At 41.0% G+C, this 20,177-nt stretch overlaps 1 protein-coding gene across 1 annotated transcript; it reads left to right on the forward strand.

Moving 5' to 3' along the window:
* The first annotated feature begins 375 nt into the window (after nt 1–375).
* Nucleotides 376–15,397, forward strand: LOC133653553 (gastrula zinc finger protein XlCGF57.1-like). The gene is made up of 3 exons (XM_062052962.1): nt 376–873; nt 3,624–3,881; nt 13,558–15,397. Exons 1-3 carry the CDS (start codon nt 771–773, stop codon nt 15,045–15,047), a joined length of 1,851 nt encoding a protein of 616 aa, XP_061908946.1. The 5' UTR covers nt 376–770; the 3' UTR covers nt 15,048–15,397.
* The last annotated feature ends 4,780 nt before the right edge of the window (nt 15,398–20,177 follow it).

Genomic DNA, 20,177 nt, shown 5'->3' on the forward strand with positions numbered 1-20,177 from the left:
TGTCTCACACCTACTAATCAAGCATTCACATTTTGCCACAACACACATGGGGGAAAGTCCTAATTGGAAATACAGTCATATTAACTCCTAAACTGCCATTTTAACACACACCAAACCATCAGCACGCATCCAATGCTTTCCCGTGGCCACGAGAAACTTTTAGTAAAAATAATAAAAAGTTTCTCGTGGCCACGAGATACATGTCTAAAAAAAAAATTCCTTTAGGGGCTCCGTAATTTTGTTTCTTTCTTTTCTTTTCTTTATTTCCTTATGCTACTGTTGTTTCAATACATTGTTAAATATTTGAATATTATTACGAAAAATAAGTTGTATGTATTTGTTTTGAAAATTTACAATAGACACTTTTATCTTTATTGTCGAATTGTTCAAATATTTGCACTTGGGTAGGACGCGTTACTTGCTTCTCTCGCGAGATCTGACAACACTGCGCGCGAACCAAACACGGCGAGGATAAAACAAGATGGCGTTTGACGGAGAAGACGTAATTACAGTCGTCACAATTCAGTGTTCTTAACCTGTGCGTCCATGTACACAGTTATGTCGTTTAATAGACTATTAAATAGAGTAAATATCGTTAAGAATTGTTTGCATCCGGTTATATTTGTCTGAGCGCACTTTGATGCTACTCGAGCTAGCTTAGCTTGCTAGTTAGTATAGCTTGTTAGCTGCTAACGAATAGACGCAGAAGTGATCAACACATCGCTAAGCAGAGATCAAGTGTGAGTGTAAAGTGTTGTGATTTTGTGAAAATGTGCGAAAGAACGATAGCGGAGTACGAGGAGGAACTTTCTCCAACAAAAGAGGAGAACGAGCGACAACATCAACAACTTCAAGTTGTGTTACACAAAACAGGTTTGTTTACTTCTTACTCACACATGTTTACTAACATATTTATTTATTAACACTATTCTTAAATATATTGTCTATAAAAGATGAGTTGTCATGTGAGGATGATGCACTGATTGTTTTATCACCAAAATAATTCCCGGGCGCGGCCACCGCTGCTGCTCACTGCTCCCCTCACCTCCCAGGGGTTGAACAAGGGGATGGATCAAATGCAGAGGTTACTTTCACCACACCTAGTGTGTGTGACAATCATTGGTACTTTAACTTTTATATTGAGACAGTTTCAGACACACAATATGTATAAAAGGTTTATGTTCCTCTCAGTTTGTAACAATGTGTATCAACAAGTTTACATAAAACTCACACAGTTACCGGGGGAATATTCCAGAGAGCAGGTTAAGTGTGAACTCCTGAGTATGTAAAGCTCGAGAGTTTTACCTCCAAAAATAGAGAGGTAAGACAAAGTCAGCGTCGGTTACCATGGTAACTTACGTCGTAAACCTAGACTGCTAACTGGCAGGTTTTCTGGGAAAAAACACCCAGAGTGTTCAATGTGTAGCAATATTAAAGTTATATATGTGTGTAAAAGCTATACTGACCTGTTATTTAGAGTTATATATTGTGGGGCGGCATGGCGAAGTTGGTAGAGTGGCCGTGCCAGCAATCGGAGGGTTGCTGGTTACTGGGGTTCAATCCCCACCTTCTACCATCCTAGTCACGTCCGTTGTGTCCTTGGGCAAGACACTTCACCCTTGCTCCTGATGGCTGCTGGTTAGCGCCTTGCATGGCAGCTCCCGCCATCAGTGTGTGAATGTGTGTGTGAATGGGTGAATGTGGAAATACTGTCAAAGCGCTTTGAGTACCTTGAAGGTAGAAAAGCGCTATACAAGTATAACCCATTTATCATTTTATCATTTATATTTCCTTCGAATCAGCGTTCGTTGGTGCAGCCATTAATGTGGCAGTGATTGTGGAAAAACAAATCCTGGACATTGATAAACAAACATTTGCCTCCCCACAAATGTGTATTTGTTGCTTCTGGTTTGCCCTTGCTCTTAAACTAATGATGATGAAAGTGTGGCTTCACACTGGACTCAGGCCATTTGTGGAACATAGCTCTTTCTTCAGGACCAGTGGTACATTATAGAGATGAAATAAACAATAGAACCAGCCAAAATTAAAAAAAATGTAATAAAAAGTCGTATTGTAATGAGAAAAAGCTGAACGGTTGACACCAATGATAAATAAAAACACAAAAATTTGCATTTCAAAATGAAGCCAGTTGGCCGTTCATTGTTAAGTGAAATGTCTTATATTCTTGTATGCATTTATAATTGGTTTTAAACCAAGCAACACTATGTTTTATCCAGTTACTCGATTAATCAAATACATTTTCAGTAGAACACTCGATTACTACAATATTCAATAGCTACAGCCCTATTTTTCATGTACGAGTTAATATTTAACATGTAGGAATTAAAGGCCTACTTAAATGAGATTTTCTTATTTAAAGGGGGATAGCAGATCCATTCTGTGTGTCATACTTGATCATTTCGCGATATTGCCATATTTTTGCTGAAAGGATTTAGTAGAGAACATCGATGATAAAGTTCGCAACTTTTGGTCGCTGATAAAAAAAACCTTGCCTGTACCGGAAGTAGCGTGACGTCACAGGTTGTGGAGCTCCTCACATCTGCACATTGTTTACAATCATGGCCACAAGCAGCGAGAGCGATTCGGACCAAGAAAGCTACGATATCCCCATTAATTTGAGCGAGGATGAAAGATTTGTGGATGAGGAAAGTGAGAGTGAAGGACTAGAGGGCAGTGGAAGCGATTCAGATAGGGAAGATGCTGTGAGAGGCGGGTGGGACCTGATATCCAGCTGGGAATGACTAGGCTTATATTTAATATGCCACAAATTAATCCCGCATAACAAACACCTCCCCCCTCCCGTCCATATAACCCGCCAATACAAATCAAACACCCGCATAACACACTCAATCCCACAGCCCAAAGTACCGTTCACCTCCCCAAAGTTCATACAGCACATATATTTCCCCAAAGTTACGTACGTGACATGCACATAGCGGCACGCACGTACGGGCAAGCGATCAAATGTTTGGAAGCCGCAGCTGCGTACTCACGGTACCGCATATCCAACTCAAAGTCCTCCTGGTAAGAGTCTCTGTTGTCCCAGTTCCCCACAGGCCAATGTGTATCCAACTCAAAGTCCTCCTGGTAAGAGTCTCTGTTGTCCCAGTTCCCCACAGGCCAATGGTAAAGCTTGACTGTCATCGTTCGGGAATGTAAGCAATGAAACACCGGCTACGACGTAGCCGCTACGTGTTTGTGTTGCTGCAGCCGGCCGCTAATACACCGCTTCCCACCTACAGCTTTCTTCTTTGCTATCTCCATTGTTCATTAAACAAATTGCAAAAGATTCACCAACACAGATGTCCAGAATACTGTGGAATTTTGCGATGAAAACAGACGACTTAATAGCTGGCCACAATGCTGTCCCAAAATGTCCCTTACAATCCGTGACGTGACGCGCAAACGTCATCATACCGAGACGTTTTCAGCAGGATATTTCGCGGGAAATTTTAAATTGCACTTTACTAATCTAACCCGGCCGTATTGGCATGTGTTGCAATGTTAAGATTTCATCATTGATATATAAACTATCAGACTGCGTGGTCGATAGTAGTGGGTTTCAGTAGGCCTTTAACATGGGTTTTGTTTGTGTCCTGTAGACATCCATCAGCTGTTGGAACACCAAGAAGAATGTCTCCCTCATCTGCAGGGGGACGTTTTCACTTTAGAGTATCCACAGCCCCTACATTTTAAAGGGGACGAGGAGGATCCACAGCCCCCCCATTTTAAAGAGGACGAGTGTCTTGTAGGGCAGGAGGCGACATATCTCACCAAGTTTCCACTGACTGTTGTCTCTGTGAAGACTGAAGACAATGAAGACAAACCACCTGAGTCCTCACACCTTCATCACAGTCCAAGTAAGCACAACATCCAGATATCTAATACAATGTTTGTGACAGATGTTCATCCAAGGGCCATACTTATGCGTAAAGATAGAGATATATTTGCTTTTTAACACGACCATTTAAAAATGAATGCTCATCAATCATCAACAATGTAATTGCTGGGTTGTAACCATGTGACCTAGAGGCCGTCCTCCTTACCTCACGTGGTCAAATGAAGGCAAACATTCAATATGGTTACTGTTTATTTTTACCTTTAGCAGCACACATGTCAGTTTATTTCAAAGGTTTAGTGGTGAAGATTACAGATGTATACCGAGTATCATTATTTTTTTTAGTACTGGTTCCTAATTAGGTCGGTCCATGAAGACAGTGAAGATTCTGGACTAACGACACAACTATTGGTATTTTTTGTTCCAGCTGACTGGCGTAACTATGACACGTTGTCACATTGAGTTCAGCTGCTGCTGCTACACATTAAAATCACCTTTAAATAATGACAAATAAGGATGTAACAACACACTAAAAGTTTGTAACATAACAATATTTCCTCCTCAAAAGTTTATTTAAAGTCACGCATGCTGTGTCAGTTTAAAGCATTGGTGTCAAACTCTGGCCCGCGGGCCAAATCTGGCCCGCCGAGTAATTTCATTTGGCCCTTGAGGCAATATCAAATTAACTTTAGATCTGTCCCGCCGGTATTAAAACAGCAGCATAGACTTTAACGTCCTCTCGTTCGCTTATCCCCCAAAAACGGCGTGCCAGCCCAGTCACACAATTTATGCTGCTTTTACACACACACACACATAAGGCTGCAAGACATATTTATACATAGTCAACATTTAACATTTAAGCAAAACATTTTTTTGATACTGTTACAAATATGCGCCACACTGTGAACCCACACCAAACAAGATTGACAAACACATTTCGGGAGAACATCCGTACCTTAACACAACATAAACACAACAGAACAAATACTCAGAACCCTTTGCAGTACTAACTCTTCCGGGACGCTACAATATACACCCCCGCTACCACCAAACCCCCTACCCCCAACCCCGCCCACCTCACGTGCCGTATCACACAGAGGTGAGATGGTTAAGCCGCGGAAAAGTACTAAACAGATTTTTTGAGCTGCGTGAAGAAATATGTCAGTTTCTGCAAAGCAAAGGAAAGGACACAGCAGACCTCCGGGAGCAAAAGTTTCTGTGTGAGCTGGCCTTTCTGTGTCTCAAGCCATCTTGATGCGCTGAACCTGCAGCTACAGGGGCGTGGCCGCATCATCACAGATATGTACTCGTCAGTGAGAGCTTTTAAAACTAAACTCTGCCTGTGGGAGAATCAGCTGCTGCAAGGAAACCTTGGCCATTTCCCCTGCTGCCAAACCATAAAAACGCTGATCTCTACCGCTGTGTGCACACATTTTGGTGAAAAACTCAGTGTACTCGGCGCTGAGTTTAGCCGGCGATTTGGCGACTTTGATGGTCAGAAGTGTAAATTTGAACTGCTTAGTAATCCCTTCGCAGTCGACGTGGAAAAAGCACAAACTAACCTCCAAATGGAGCTCATTGAACTCCAGTGTGATGACACGCTGAAGTCAAAGTATGATGCTGTTGGCGCCGCACACTTTCCACAATTCATCCCTGACACAATGCCTCAGCTCCGCACCCAAGCTGCTCAATTGCTCTCCATGTTCGGCAGCACGTATCTATGTGAGCAACTTTTCTCCTCAATGAAGATGACGAAAACGTCTCACAGGATACGTCTGACTGATGAACACCTTCTGTCAATAATGAAGGTGGCCTCAGCTCAAAGCCTGAGCCCCGGCATTAATAAACTCGCATCGAAGAAAAGATGCCAGGTATCTGGCTTGGGCACATCAGATTAGTGTTGCAAAATGAGCAGTAAAAAGGTCTGAATGGTTGATTTATTCATTATTTTGTTTTCAAATTTATTAGCCTGTGGAAAAAGTTCATGTTGATATTTACCTCAGAAGGCTGCAAATCGAAAAGAGGCATTACATGTTTTATTTAAATTGTATTTAATATGCCATTGATGTTTTTTCGTTTGTTTTTTGAAAGTTGATTTTGCACTATAAGTTATATAAGCGTTTCTTGTTCCATATTCAATGTTAAAGCAAATCAGTGTGGAGGTATACGATAGGCAAATATAAGCTTTGGCTTCAGCCTATTCCTTTTTCGGTCATCATTTGTATTTTATTTTCTTTTTGTGTGTAAATGTGTACTGTTAAACTGGTCACACAAAATGGTTAATGGTTGATGGTTGATTATATGACCAAAATAAACTTATTTCATTCATTCATTCATTCATTCATTGCTTGTTCCATATTCAGTGTTAAAGCAAATCAGTGTAGCAAACTGAGCAATAATTAACATTTTATTCATGCACTTTCTCTTGCTACTTCAAGGCTTGAATGTTTGATTACCGTAATTTCCGGACTATAAGCCGCACCTGACTATAAGCCGCACCAGCTAAATTTAGGGGAAAATACAGATTGCTCCATATATAAGCCGCACCCGACTATAAGCCGCAGGGTTTTGATGTGTAATTAGCGTAGTATATAGGGGTTCCTGCTACCACGGAGGGGATTGTCGGGACAGAGATGACTGTTTGGGAACACAAAGCGTCCCATTTATTAACAATAAATCTTTCAATCATTCAATCAAACTTTCACATCTTTGACATGTCGAACAGCATTCGTGCAGAGTACAAATAATACAACGCTGCAAAGTAATACAAAGTGCTCGCCTGTACGTTATCAAAATAACCAGCCTACCGGTATATGAAAAGTCAGTCTTTAATCATTGTGTCATCGTCTTCCTCCTGCGTACTAAAACCACCGAAATCCTCTTCGTCGGTGTCGGAGAAGAACAGGCCGTAAATAAGCCGCACCCTTGTATAAGCCGCAGGGACCAGAACGAGGGGAAAAAGTAGCGGCTTATAGTCCGGAAATTACGGTAATTCATTATTATTTAATTTTCAAATGTATTATTAGCCTGTGGAAAAAGTTTATTTTGATATTTACCTCAGAAGGCTGCACATAGAAAAGAGGCATTCAATTTTTATTTAAATTTTATTTGATATGCCATTGATATTTTTTAATTATTATAATTTTTATTTGAAACTCGATTTTGCATGTCACTATAAAGTTATATAAGCCTTGCTTGTTCAATATTCAATGCAAAACTTGTTTGGGTCCCTATTAAAAGGTTAATTTTTTCAACCTTGGCCCGCGGCTTTGTTCAGTTTTAAATTTTGGCCCACTCTGTATTTGAGTTTGACACCCCTGGTTTAAAATGACAAAGCCTTGTTACAAAATGCACACCCACATAACATGCTAAGTGATTATATGGATTTATATGATATGACATATGTAAAAAGTCTGCGGTTGGCACATGTATGCCATATTTAAATATTATTTTCAGCTGAGTGTAATTGTAATGAATAGAAACTCAGTAATGGATGTGTGTGTTATTTACAAGAAGATGACATAACTGCATTTCACCTTGTACTGCACACATAGTTGACTTCTTTAAAACTTCAAATAATAAAATATGTTACAGAACATCATGTTGGAGGTGTTCAACATCTTAAACTAATAGAGATGCTAATTAAAATGCCTTTTTTTTTTTTTTTACATCGTTATTTCCACAAATGAATTATAGTACCGATAAATCGTAATCGAGTATCGATAAATACTGGTATCGATAAGGAATATCGATTAGGGTATCATATTGATACATTCTTAACGATTTACATCCCTACTGAAGATACCAGCCAGATATCTTAAAAAAAATATTTCAATGTTTATTTGGATTTAGTTACTTCTCTGCTGTCCAGCAATGTCTCAACACCTACGAGAGATGAATTAATCTACTTTATTAATACTAATTAGTGATTTTTTCTTGATGTTAAACATTGCAGCATACAAGCTACAACAACACACAAATCCATTCTATGTGAAAGTTTCCTAAAGGAACATGTTGATATGTAAATAAGAGTAAATACATCTTAAACAGGATTTCACAGTTTAAATCCAGATGTCGATGCTCCTCCTAGACACGCTTACTAAAGGTGTTTGTGAAATCCCCTGATGTCTTTTTGGTGCTAAATTAACCACAACATTAGCGCCGCATAAAACATCATGTTGCTATGGTTCGATGTTTCTGGAATAAAACAAAACAAAAAAACTTTAAAGCCTTATCCAGCTATTTACTGATGTAAACTAGTCATATTTAGCTAAATTCTACCGCAAATTAATATCGGCTCCAAATATCAGTTATCAGTCTCCTTGACTACTAATAATATATAGTGTATATATATATAGTATAGTATTATATTGGTATCAGCCCTGAAAAACGCACATTTATTTATAGTAGGTGCTTTTGACTAAATGATCTCATAAAAGGATTAATAAAATCATCTTACTTTTTGGGAAGTGAACTAGTGGTGGGTCATCCTACAAATGTGTGTGTAAGTAGGGCTGGGCGATATATCGATATACTCGATATATCGAGGGTTTGTCTCTGTGCGATATAGAAAATGACTATATCGTGATATTCGAGTATACGTTCTCACGTAGTTGCTTTTAGCTGCGGGGCATTCAACTGTATGTGTTTCTCACTCTTTCCTGTCTCTCCTTCTCACAGAGACTTAAAACAAGCGCACCTTCTTACATACGTCACATACTGTCACGTGAGCAACGTCACACGCTCCCGGACAGGTAGCGACATGGTAACATTAGCTGTGATGCTAACAGCTAACGGTGTGGTTTGAGTGGTAATACGAGCGAATTAAGGTGCAAATCTGGTAACAAATGGAGGAATAATTAATTCCCAAGAAAAACAGCACGGGGTCCATCGTCTGATGGTGGTTTGGCTTCAAGCGGGAATATGTCTTTACATGTCAACATCTCCGTTTGGTGCCACACCAACTAAATGCCGAAGCAACTATTTCCACATCAACACCGTAGGACATATACTATTTGATAAGCAGCTCATTTTTATGTGACACTTATTGAAATATCTTGTGTGTCATCATGCACAATAGTGCACTTTATTTGTTTTAAACTATTGTAGTGGCGTTCTGTACAAAAAGTGCACTTTTATTTAGTGTTAGTTTGAAATGTCATCTTAGTGACATCATTCACAAGTGGGGCGGCATAGCTCGGTTGGTAGAGTGGCCATGCCAGCAACTTGAGGGTTCCAGGTTCGATTCCCGCTTCCGCCATCCTAGTCACTGCCGTTGTGTCCCTGGGCAAGACACTTTACCCACCTGTTCCCAGTGCCACCCACACTGGTTTAAATGTAACTTAGATATTGGGTTTCACTATGTAAAGCGCTTTGAGTCTCTAGAGAAAAGCGCTATATAAATATAATTCACTTTACTTCACAAAAGTGCACTTATAGCTTGTTTTAAAATGTCTCTGACAATCTTGCACTTTCTGTTTGGAAATGACATGAATGTTTGTGGCACTGCTACATAACTGTTTAATAAATACAGTTTTGCTAAATTGACTTAGTTGTGATTTCCCTCTCTGCATGAAAGTTTAAAATGAGCGTATATTAATGCAGTATGAAGAAGAATGTTTTAATGTAGACACATATAATCATCATACTGCTGTGATTATATGCATCAAGTGTTCATTCAAGGCTAAAGCAAAATATCGAGATATATATCGTGTATCGCGATATGGCCTAAAAATATTGAGATATTAAAAAAAGGCCATATCGCCCAGCCCTATGTGTAAGTGTACAATTTATTTCAAACTATTTAAGATTTATAAATTATTTATTGTATTTTATTTTAATCACAATTATAATCAGCAGAAAAACTTATGAAGGTTAAGTAACAATATTAAAGGCCTACTGAAACCCACTACTACCGACCACGCAGTCTGATAGTTTATATATCAATGATGAAATTTTAACATTGCAACACATGCCAGTACGGCCGGGTTAACTTATAAAGTGCAATTTTAAATTTCCCGCTAAACTTCCGGTTAAAAATGTCTACCGTATTTCCTTGAATAGCCGCCGGGGCGCTAATTAATTTAAAACCTCTTCTCACTCCTGCGCTTACCAAAAGCATGCGGGATGGGCAAGCATGCGCTAATTATTTTAAAACCTCTTCTCACTCCGGCGCTTACCTTATCATAAAAAGCACATTTAATAAAAAAAACGTTATTATGGTCTTACCTTTACTTATAAATGATATCCATGTGCAGCTGCTTCTGATCAAAGGCAGTCTTCTTTATCTTTCTTCAGTTTTAAAAGTCTCTGGAGATCTTCCTTTAATAATTACCTCCTGCTTCGATTGAAAGTCCAGTTTAGAAAACTGTTTTATTTTAGATATGTAATCCTCCATGGTAAAAGTGCAAGCAAACGATCGCTGCTTACGCTTGCTGCTTGTTGTCTTCTTCTGCAGCACCGGTCTTCTGCAGTACTGGTAGTCGCAAGAAGGATCACTAGCGCCCTCTACCACCAGGAGGCGGGAGTCATTTAATGACTCATATTTGACCCGGCGGAAGTGCCAAGCATGCGCTAATTATTTTGCGAAATGAGTTTGACCCGGCTGTAATTCTAGGCAGGCGAATACTATATTCCCGGCGGCAATTCAAGGAAATACGGTATGTATGATGACGTATGCGCGTGACGTCAATCATTGAAACGGGAAGTATGCGGACACATTGAATCCTATACAAAAAACTCTGTTTTTATCTCAAAATTCCACAGTATTCTGGTCATCTGTGTTGGTGAATCTTTTGCAATTTGTTTAATGAACAATGAAGACTGCAAAGAAGAAAGTTGTAAATGGGATCGGTGTATTAGCGGCGGACTACAGCAACACAACCAGGAGGACTGAGAGGTGGATAGCAGATGTGCTAGCCGCCGAACTCACCTTAACTTCCTCCGTCTCCGGGCCGCCGAACGCATCTGTGATCGGGTGAAGTCCTTCGTCGCACCGTCGATCGCTGGAACGCAGGTGAGCACGGGTGTTGATGAGCAGATGATGTCTGGCTGGCGTAGGTGGATAGCTAATGTTTTTAGCATAGCTCTGTGAAGTCAGGTTGATAAGTTAGCTTCAATGGCGTCATAAGCAACAGCATTGTTAACCTTCGCCAGCCTGGAAAGCATTAACCGTGTAGTTACAGGTCCATGGTTTAATAGTATTGTTGATTTTCTATCTATCCTTCCAGTCAGGGGTTTATTTCTTTTGTTTCTATATGCAGTTAAGCACAATGCTATCACGTTTGCTCCGTAGCTAAAGTGTTTCGCCGATGTATTGTCGTGGAGATAAAAGTCACTGTGAATGTCCATTTTGCGTTCTCGACTCTCATTTTCAAGAGGATATAGTATCCGAGGTGGTTTAAAATACAAATCCGTGATCCACAGTAGAAAAAGGAGAGAGTGTGGAATCCAATGAGCCAGCTTGTACCTAAGTTACGGTCAGAGCGAAAAAAGATATGTCTTGCACTGCATTCTAGTCCTTCACTCTAACGTTCCTCATCCACAAATCTTTCATCCTCGCTCAAATTAATGGGGTAATCATCGCTTTCTCGGTCCGAATCGCTCTAGCTGCATTGAAAACAATGGGGAAATGTGAGGAGCCTTTTAACTGTTGACGTCACACTACTTCCGGTACAGGCAAGGCTTTTTTATCAGCGACCAAAAGTAGCAACTTTATCGTCAAAAGTTCTCTACTAAATCCTTTCAGCAAAAATATGGCAATATCGCGAAATGATCAAGTATGACACATAGAATGGATCTGCTATCCCCGTTTAAATAAAAAAAATTCATTTCAGCAGGCCTTTAAGAATTAATCATAATCTTCATCTCCCGGTATGGGATGGATGTCACCAATGTACAACCTCTTGGCTTTTGACTACATCCTTCTACTATCCAGGTCAGGGTTTCCTCGAGTTGCCAAGATACCTGTGGTGGTGGGGGCGTGGCCAGAGGGTGTGGTGGGGGTGGGGTCAACATGACATCCTCGTCATATTTTCTTTCAAAAGGTAAAAAAAAATGTATACCGGTACATACATTTAAAAACTAATCTGTTATTAATAATTAGTTATAACATATTTTTTTCTTATCGGGTTTCTCTATTTTTTCAATTGTTGCTGTTTATTGTACAATGTTCTTTGTTGAGAATTTTTCAGGTTTGTAGACCTGAGACTTCTCCAATCCTTTTAGTGACTTTTTCTTTATTAAAACGACGAGCAAAAATTTCTAATGTCTTATTCTGGTGTAGACTGTACTTGTGTTTAGAGACTCTTCTGTCGCTCCAGGAACCTGATGAACAGCGAGCTGCAGCTAGCCTGACATCACAGTTGCTTAGCGCTGCTGCCCCAACTGCATTTTCTCTCCTAAAATCCACCACCGTCCTCCTAATTTGTGCACACTGCACACTTTATAGGTCACTGTCTGCAAATATATCTTGGATATATTAAAGTACGTCCACAGTGCTGACACGTTTTGATGTACATATTTCCCATGTTCGTGAACACACCGGCCCTGGAAGGGGGTTGGTGGAGAATGAGGAAGTGTTGTTGTGTGGCTCAGAGGGAAGAAGGGAGACACAAGTGTGTGCACGGGAAGAAATGCATGTGGGAATTAGCATAAGATTAGCATAAGATTGGCAATAAAAGTTAAAAATAGTGTCAGAAATTGTGTGACTTCTTCTGGAGGCTACATTACATTATATTACTTTAATTTGTTTTCACGTAAAAAAAAACTTATTTTTAAGATTTGGTGGCTTTTATTTTGTTGTGGCGGGCCGTCACAACCAATTACATCTAGGGTAAATCTTGCAGGTGAGAGGCATGGTTTATAATCTAGAATGAACTTGTACCAATTTAAAGGCGATCATGAAGCAACATCTTACCACCTCAGTAGGCTATGTCAACACGGTAGCTCATTAGCTGCACAAGCTAGCTAGCTCCCTGTGATCAAGGCTGGCGAAAAGTAGTTTGTCTGCGTAAACGCTTATAATAACAATGTTGCTAATTCTCGATTAATATTCAGGTGACTGGATGTGAATGGAGTATTGTTGGCGGTTTGTGGATGCATTTTTAGAGTGATTTAGATAAAGAATTGATTATTCCCATTAATTATGTTGCTAGCCACCTCGAATGAGTTGATTGTTACAAATTAGAAAGCAAAAATTAAATACATACTGTATGTGTTCTTGTTTCTAATAGGGATTGTAACATTTTACCAAATGTGCAGTTTCTCCTTTAAATTAGCATAGATCTAGTGCAAACATGTGCCACTTCTACATACAGCTACAAAATTAATACAAGTTTAAACATGTAAATGTGGCAAATAGAAATATTTGCTTGTTAAAGCAGTCATCATAAACCACTATCACAAACATATTCTAGCCAGGCTTCATGTTTCTGAAAAGTAGGTTTTTATTTTTTAGTCCTGTTCTTTGTTCTCTTTCCGGTGTACAAGCAGCTGTTTATTTTTTTCATGAGTTGTTGTGTTGCTTCCGTTATTCCCTGATGTACGGTCTGGTTTTGACATCTTCAATGTCAACGTGGTGACTGATGAGATCCTCAGAGACATTATCAGAACATGTGCTGGTGCAGGACAATGTGTCATGTGACTGGGTACATCTGGACTTTTCTAAAGCATGTGTTTGTCTAACTTGTGTCCTGCAGACGTCTGTGAAGAACATCTCCCTGAGCAGCAAGAGCGGACCTCAAGGATGGAGCAGAATCAGTCACAACCCCCCTATATTAAAAAGGAAAAGGAGGAGCCACATACTTCTCACATTAAGGAGGAAAAAGAGTCACAGCCCTCCCTCACCTTAAAGAGAAAGAGGAGTCACAGCTCTGCTCACATTAAAGAAGAAGAGGAGGACCCACTGACCCCCCATTTTAAAGAGGAAGCTCAACATTTCTCTCATGTCAAAGAGGAAGAGGAGGAACACAGCATCAGTCAGGAGGGAGAGCATCTTGAATGTTTGGAGGAGTTCCCAGTGATTGGTGTGATTGTGAAGAGTGAAGATGAGTTCATAATTGAAAGTAAGGAGAAGAGAGAGGCGGAGCCTCCAAGCAGCAGCTCAACTCAACACATGACAACAGAAGCTGATGGAGACCACTGTGGAGGATCACAAGCAGACAAGATCTTAGCTCCACTATCAGATAGTGACGACACAACGTCTCACTCTCCTGACACTGATGATGAAGACTCTGAAGATAATAAGACATGTCACACTGACAACACACACTTGACATGTTCTCACTGTGACAAAACTTTTAAACACCATTGTCATCTGAAATTACACATGAGAACACACACTGGAGAAAAACCTTTTTCCTGCTCAAAATGTGGTAAAGGTTTTTCACAAAATTGTAATTTGAAACAACACATGAGAACACACACTGGAGAAAAACCGTTTTCCTGTTCAGAATGTGGTAAAGGTTTTTCACAAAATTGTAATTTGAAACAACACATGAGAATACACACTGCAGAAAAACCTTTTTTCTGCTCAGAATGTGGTAAAGATTTTAGTCTAAAACAAATGCTGAAACAACACATGAGAAAACACACTGGAGAAAAACCTTTTTCCTGCTTAGAATGTGGTAAATATTTTAGTCTAAAACAAATGCTGAAACAACACATGAGAAAACACACTGGAGAAAAACCTTTTTCCTGTTCAGAATGTGGTAAAGTGTTTTTTCGAAGTGATCATTTGAAAACACACATGAGAAAACACACTGGAGACATTTTTTTTTCCTGCTCTGAATGTGGTAGGGATTTTAAAGTAAAACACTTGCTGAAACAACACATGAGAATACACACTGGAGAAAAACCCTTTTCCTGCTCAGAATGTGGTAAAGGTTTTTCACGAAATGATAGTTTGAAAGCGCACATGAGTACACACACTGCAGAACAATCTTTCTCCTGCTCTGAATGTGGTAAAGGTTTAAAACATAATCGTGATTTGAAAAACCACATGACAATACACACTGGAGAAAAACCTTTTTCCTGCTCAGAATGTGGTAGAGATTTTAGACAAAAAAAAATGCTGAAACAACACATGAAAATACACAGTGGAGAAAAAACTTTTTCTTGTTCAATTTGTTGTAAAGGTTTTACACAAACTAAGTCTTTGAAAGTTCACATGAGCATGCACACTATATAAACCCCCTTTACCTGTTCAATCTGTTGTAAAGGTTTTGGATGAAGTCAATATTTGAAAAGACATGAGAAAAAACACAGGTGAGAGTGTTGTGTTGTAGTGTGTGAACTGTCAAAACTTGAATATTCACTTTCTAACGTTATCAGCACATTTAACATGTGTGACATCATTGTTGTGTGTGTAACACAATCTTGTTAATATGATTTTAACATTCATAGATCATATAGCTGAGCTATCTTGATGGAGGAAAGATGAAAGCACATGTACCAGAAGCAGCAGCAGCATTAAGAGGAAACATTGCAAATGTACTTCTAGATATGTCAAAAAAGAGTAAAGTGTGAAAATAAAAGACTTCAGACTAATAGAGTGAAAACATTTATTAAATGATGTTATGTGTTTGATGAGCTGTGAATGTAATGCATGAATTACAAAGTGAGGGAATATATCCCACAACCACTATGGTGCTTTCTCTCTACTGACCTTCTAGATAAATATGCCAACTTTTGAACTCTTTTCTTCCCAAAAATGACGAGCGACAAATTCTGCGACTTTTTGGGAATGTCTTGGAGACATGAAAGAAGGCATCAGGTTGCAGTTTATGTCAGAGGCCTCGCATTGACTACTTTCTACGAAAGGAGTCAAATCAGTCGAATGAAGTACAGCAACTGGACGCAAACCACAGCTTGCAGTACATCAGTACTAATGTCACGGAGGAAGCAAACACAGAGCTGATGACAACGGCGGTAGAACCGACCCAACCTCCTAGACCTGCAGTCGAAAGGAGACTAGCAGGGATTAGACTGCATGTGAAGTGGCCCGGTGTCGTGGATAAGAAACTGTGGGAAACAATCAATACTGACCTGGCCCTGTCCCTCGAACAACTACAAGGGACAGTGGAAAAGAAGTTGGAGAGAATGGGGGACATTATCTATCAATATGGGTCAGAACGCTTCGGAGTGCAAGTAAGGAAAGGTGGAAAAAACGTCTCAACCGCACCAGTTTCTAGGAGGCGACATGAGATCAGGCGCCTCGTCTTTGAAAGGAGACAACTTAGGAAACAGTGGAGAAAAGCCTCTGGAGTGGAAAGGGAAGGCATAAATGTGCTCCAAGTCGACATTAAAACCCGACTGGCATCCCTCCGCAGAGCAGAGAACCTACGGAAACGTAGAAGGAAGAAAGAACAAACTAGAACACGGTTCTATAAAGATCCCTTCAAGTTCCTCAAAAGTATCTTCGCAAAGGAAAAAAGTGGAGCCCTTAAAACAACAAAGGCAGACCTGGAAGATCACCTGAAAGCAACGCACTCTGACCCAAGGCGCTATGAATGTCTCACCATCCCTTCAGATATCCCGCCGATTGACCCTCCCGAACATCATATGCCTATCGGCCCTCCAACATGGAAAGAGGTGGAAAACACTGCGTCGAGCAAGATCTGCATCAGCCCCGGGGCCAAATGGAGTCCCATACAAGGTGTACAAGAACGCACCGGACATCCTGAGGTTTCTCTGGAGGCTCATGAGAACAGCATGGCAAAAGAAGATGATACCCAAAATATGGCGTAGGGCAGAAGGAGTCCTCATCCCAAAGGAGAAGGATGCAGAGAACATCAGCCAATTCCGTCCGATCTCCCTGCTAAACGTCGAGGGCAAAATCTTCTTCAGTGTCATTGCACAGAGGATGGGCGAGTATCTGCGAAGAAATAAGTACATCGATACATCTGTACAAAAGGCAGGTATATCAGGATTCTCTGGGTGCTCAGAACACTTCAGCATGATCTGGCACCAGATCCAAGTGGCAAAGGCGGAGAAAAAGGATCTCCTCGTAGTCTTCCTGGACCTCGCCAACGCCTTTGGTTCGGTGCCCCATGAACTCCTGTGGTCTGCCTTCAACTTCTTCCACATACCGGACACCATCACAGCCCTAGTTAAATCCTACTTCCAGGACGTGCAGTTCTGCTTCACCACCTCTGACTTTACCACCTCTTGGCAGCGCTTGGAGGTGGGCATCATGGCGGGATGCACTATTTCACCCCTGGCATTCACGATGGCGATGGAGGTTATCATCCGTGCCTCAAAGTGGGTGGTAGGCGGTCAGCGGGTTGACTCTGGCCAGCGCCTTCCCCCACTCAGAGCTTACATGGACGATATTACAACGTTGACCACCACCGTCCCATGCACCAAGAGGCTTCTCAGGAAACTGGAAGAGAACATCAGTTGGGCCCGTATGAAGATCAAACCATCCAAGTCACGAAGCATCTCAATTGTGAAGGGAGTGCTCTCGGACCTGAAATTCTTCATCGGAGATGACCCAATCCCAACAGTGTCTGAGCAGCCTGTAAAGAGCCTTGGCAGGTGGTATGATGCAAGCCTGAAGGACAAAGACCAGGTGCAACAACTACGTAAGGATATCAGCAGCGGCCTACAGTCCATCGATAACACCCAACTGCCTGGAAAGTTAAAGGCCTGGTGCCTGCAGTTCGGACTCCTACCCAGGATACTGTGGCCCCTCGCAGTTTATGAGGTCCCAATCTCGACTGTAGAGAAGTTGGAAAGAGGAGTCACAGGCTACATCAAAAAATGGCTCGGAGTTCCACGATGCCTTACCACCATAGGCCTCTACGGAGATGGCATCCTCAAGCTGCCCCTCACCAGTCTCACAGAGGAGTTCAAGTGTGCAAAAACAAGACTCCAGATGACACTGAATGAATCCAGAGACTTGGTAGTGAGCAACAATGCACCAACCTTGGCGACAGGGCGTAAATGGAGACCAGCCAAAGCAGTGGAAGAAGCAACAGCAGCCCTCAGACATGCTGACATTGTGGGCTATGTCCAGCAAGGAAGAGGAGGCTTTGGGCTAACAGCTACCCGCCCGGCTTGGAGTAAGGCCACAGCACCAGAACGGAGGAAGATGGTGGTGGACGAAGTACACCGCCAGGAGGAGGCTGCAAGATGGGCCAAGGCAGTCTCTTTGGGCAAACAGGGTCAGTGGACGAGATGGGACAGTGTGGAGAGGAGGAAGATCAGCTGGAAGGATATGTGGGCCATGGAAGCTAGGCAGTTGAGCTTTGTCATCAGAGCTACATATGACATCCTTCCAACACCAGTTAACCTTCACCGAAAAGAAACGTCAGATCAACTGGTCTAAAAAGGGGGTCTATTTAAAGGCTAGAGTATACAAATGAGTTTTAAGATGGGACTTAAATGCTTCTACTGAGGTAACATCTCTAACTGTTACCGGGAGGGCATTCCATAGTACTGGAGCCCGAATAGAAACCGCCCGCAGACTTTTTTTGGGCTCTGGGAATCACTAATAAGCCGGAGTTCTTTGAACGCAGATTTCTTGCCGGGACATATGGTACAATACAATCGGCAAGATAGGCTGGAGCTAGACCGTGTAGTATTTTATACGTAAGTAGTAAAACCTTAAAGTCGCATCTTAAGTGCACAGGAATCCAGTGCAGGTGAGCCAGTATAGGCGTAATATGATCAAACTTTCTTGTTCTTGTCAAAAGTCTAGCAGCCGCATTTTGTACCAACTGTAATCTTTTAATGCTAGACATAGGGAGACCCGGAAATAATACGTTAGAGTAATCGAGACGAGACGTAACAAACACATAAATAATGATCTCAGCGTCGCTAGTGGACAAAATGGAACAAATTTTAGCGATATTACGGAGATGAAAGAATGCCGTTTTAGTAACACTTTTAATGTGTGACTCAAACGAGAGAGTTGGGTCGAACATAATACCCAGATTCTTTACTGAGTCACCTTGTGTAATTGTTTGGTTGTCAAATGTTAAGGTGGTATTATTAAATAAATGTTGGTGTCTAGCAGAACCGATAATCAGCATTTCCGTTTTCTTGGCGTTGAGTTGCAAAAAGTTAGCGGACATCCATTGTTTAATTTCATTAAGATACGCCTCCAGCTGACTACAATCCGGCATGTTGGTCAGCTTTAGGGGCATGTAAAGTTGAGTGTCATCAGCATAACAGTGAAACCTAACACCGTATTTGCGTATGATGTCACCTAGCGGCAGCATGTACATACTACTGAGTGCAGGGCCAAGAACCGAACCCTGGGGAACTCAGCACGTTACCTTAACATAGTCCGATGTCACATTGTTATGGGAGACGTACTGCATCCTGTCAGTAAGATAAGAGTTAAACCAAGACAAGGCTATGTCTGACATACCAATACGTGTTTTGATACGCTCTAATAAAATATTATGATCGACGGTATCGAAAGCAGCGCTAAGATCAAGAAGCAGCAACATAGATGACGCATCAGAATCCATCGTTAGCAATAGATCATTAGTCATTTTTGCGAGGGCTGTCTCCGTAGAGTGATTTGCCCTAAAACCGGATTGAAAAGGTTCACAAAGATTGTTAGACACTAAGTGTTCATTTAGCTGCTGTGCAACAATTTTTTCGAGGATTTTCGAAATAAAGGGAAGGTGGGAGTTTACCCTGAGGTCAAATTTAGGATAGTTTTTGTTGAGGCGGATGAGATTTGAGTAATATTTAGCTTTAGCTGAGGTAAGCATGCGTTTATAAGTTATTAAACTATCACTCCATGCTTGATGGAAAACCTCAAGTTTAGTCGCACGCCATTTGCGTTCCAGCTTTCTACATGATAATTTATGAGCTCTAGTTTCTTCTGTAAACCATGGGGTACGCCTTTTAGGGGCCCTTTTTTGCTTTAGCGGTGCTATACTATCAATGGTTTCGCGTAGGGCGTCGTCAAAGTTGTTAGTGAGGTTATCAATAGAGCCGACATAATTTGGTAATGGTGCCATTACCAAAGGCAGTATCAGCAAGAGTCATCGTTGTGGCAGCATTAATGTTGTGGCTGCTATAGCAGTTATTATTATTATTAGCTTGTTGACAATGAGTCAGAACTTCGAATTTTATAAGGTATTGATCGAACATTACTTTAGTATACGGGAATATCATAACTTTGGAGGTGGTGACACCCCTGACAAGCACTAGATCTATCGTATAACCGTTGCGATGCGTGGGTTCATTTATTATTTGTGTAAGACCACAGCTATCAATTATAGTCTAGAGCGCCACGCACTGAGGGTCCGATGGGGTATTCATATGGATATTAAAGTCCCCCATTATGATTATATTG

This window comes from Entelurus aequoreus, linkage group LG07, assembly GCF_033978785.1.
Source record: "Entelurus aequoreus isolate RoL-2023_Sb linkage group LG07, RoL_Eaeq_v1.1, whole genome shotgun sequence".
Taxonomy (NCBI): Eukaryota; Metazoa; Chordata; class Actinopteri; order Syngnathiformes; family Syngnathidae; genus Entelurus; species Entelurus aequoreus.

Coding starts and splice junctions, on each gene's coding strand:
- LOC133653553 (XM_062052962.1), top strand. CDS start 771: ATGTGCGAAAGAACGATAGCGGAGTACGAGGAGGAACTTTCTCCAACA. Junction 874..3,623: donor AGTTGTGTTACACAAAACAG/GTTTGTTTACTT, acceptor TGTGTCCTGTAG/ACATCCATCAGCTGTTGGAA. Junction 3,882..13,557: donor ACACCTTCATCACAGTCCAA/GTAAGCACAACA, acceptor TGTGTCCTGCAG/ACGTCTGTGAAGAACATCTC.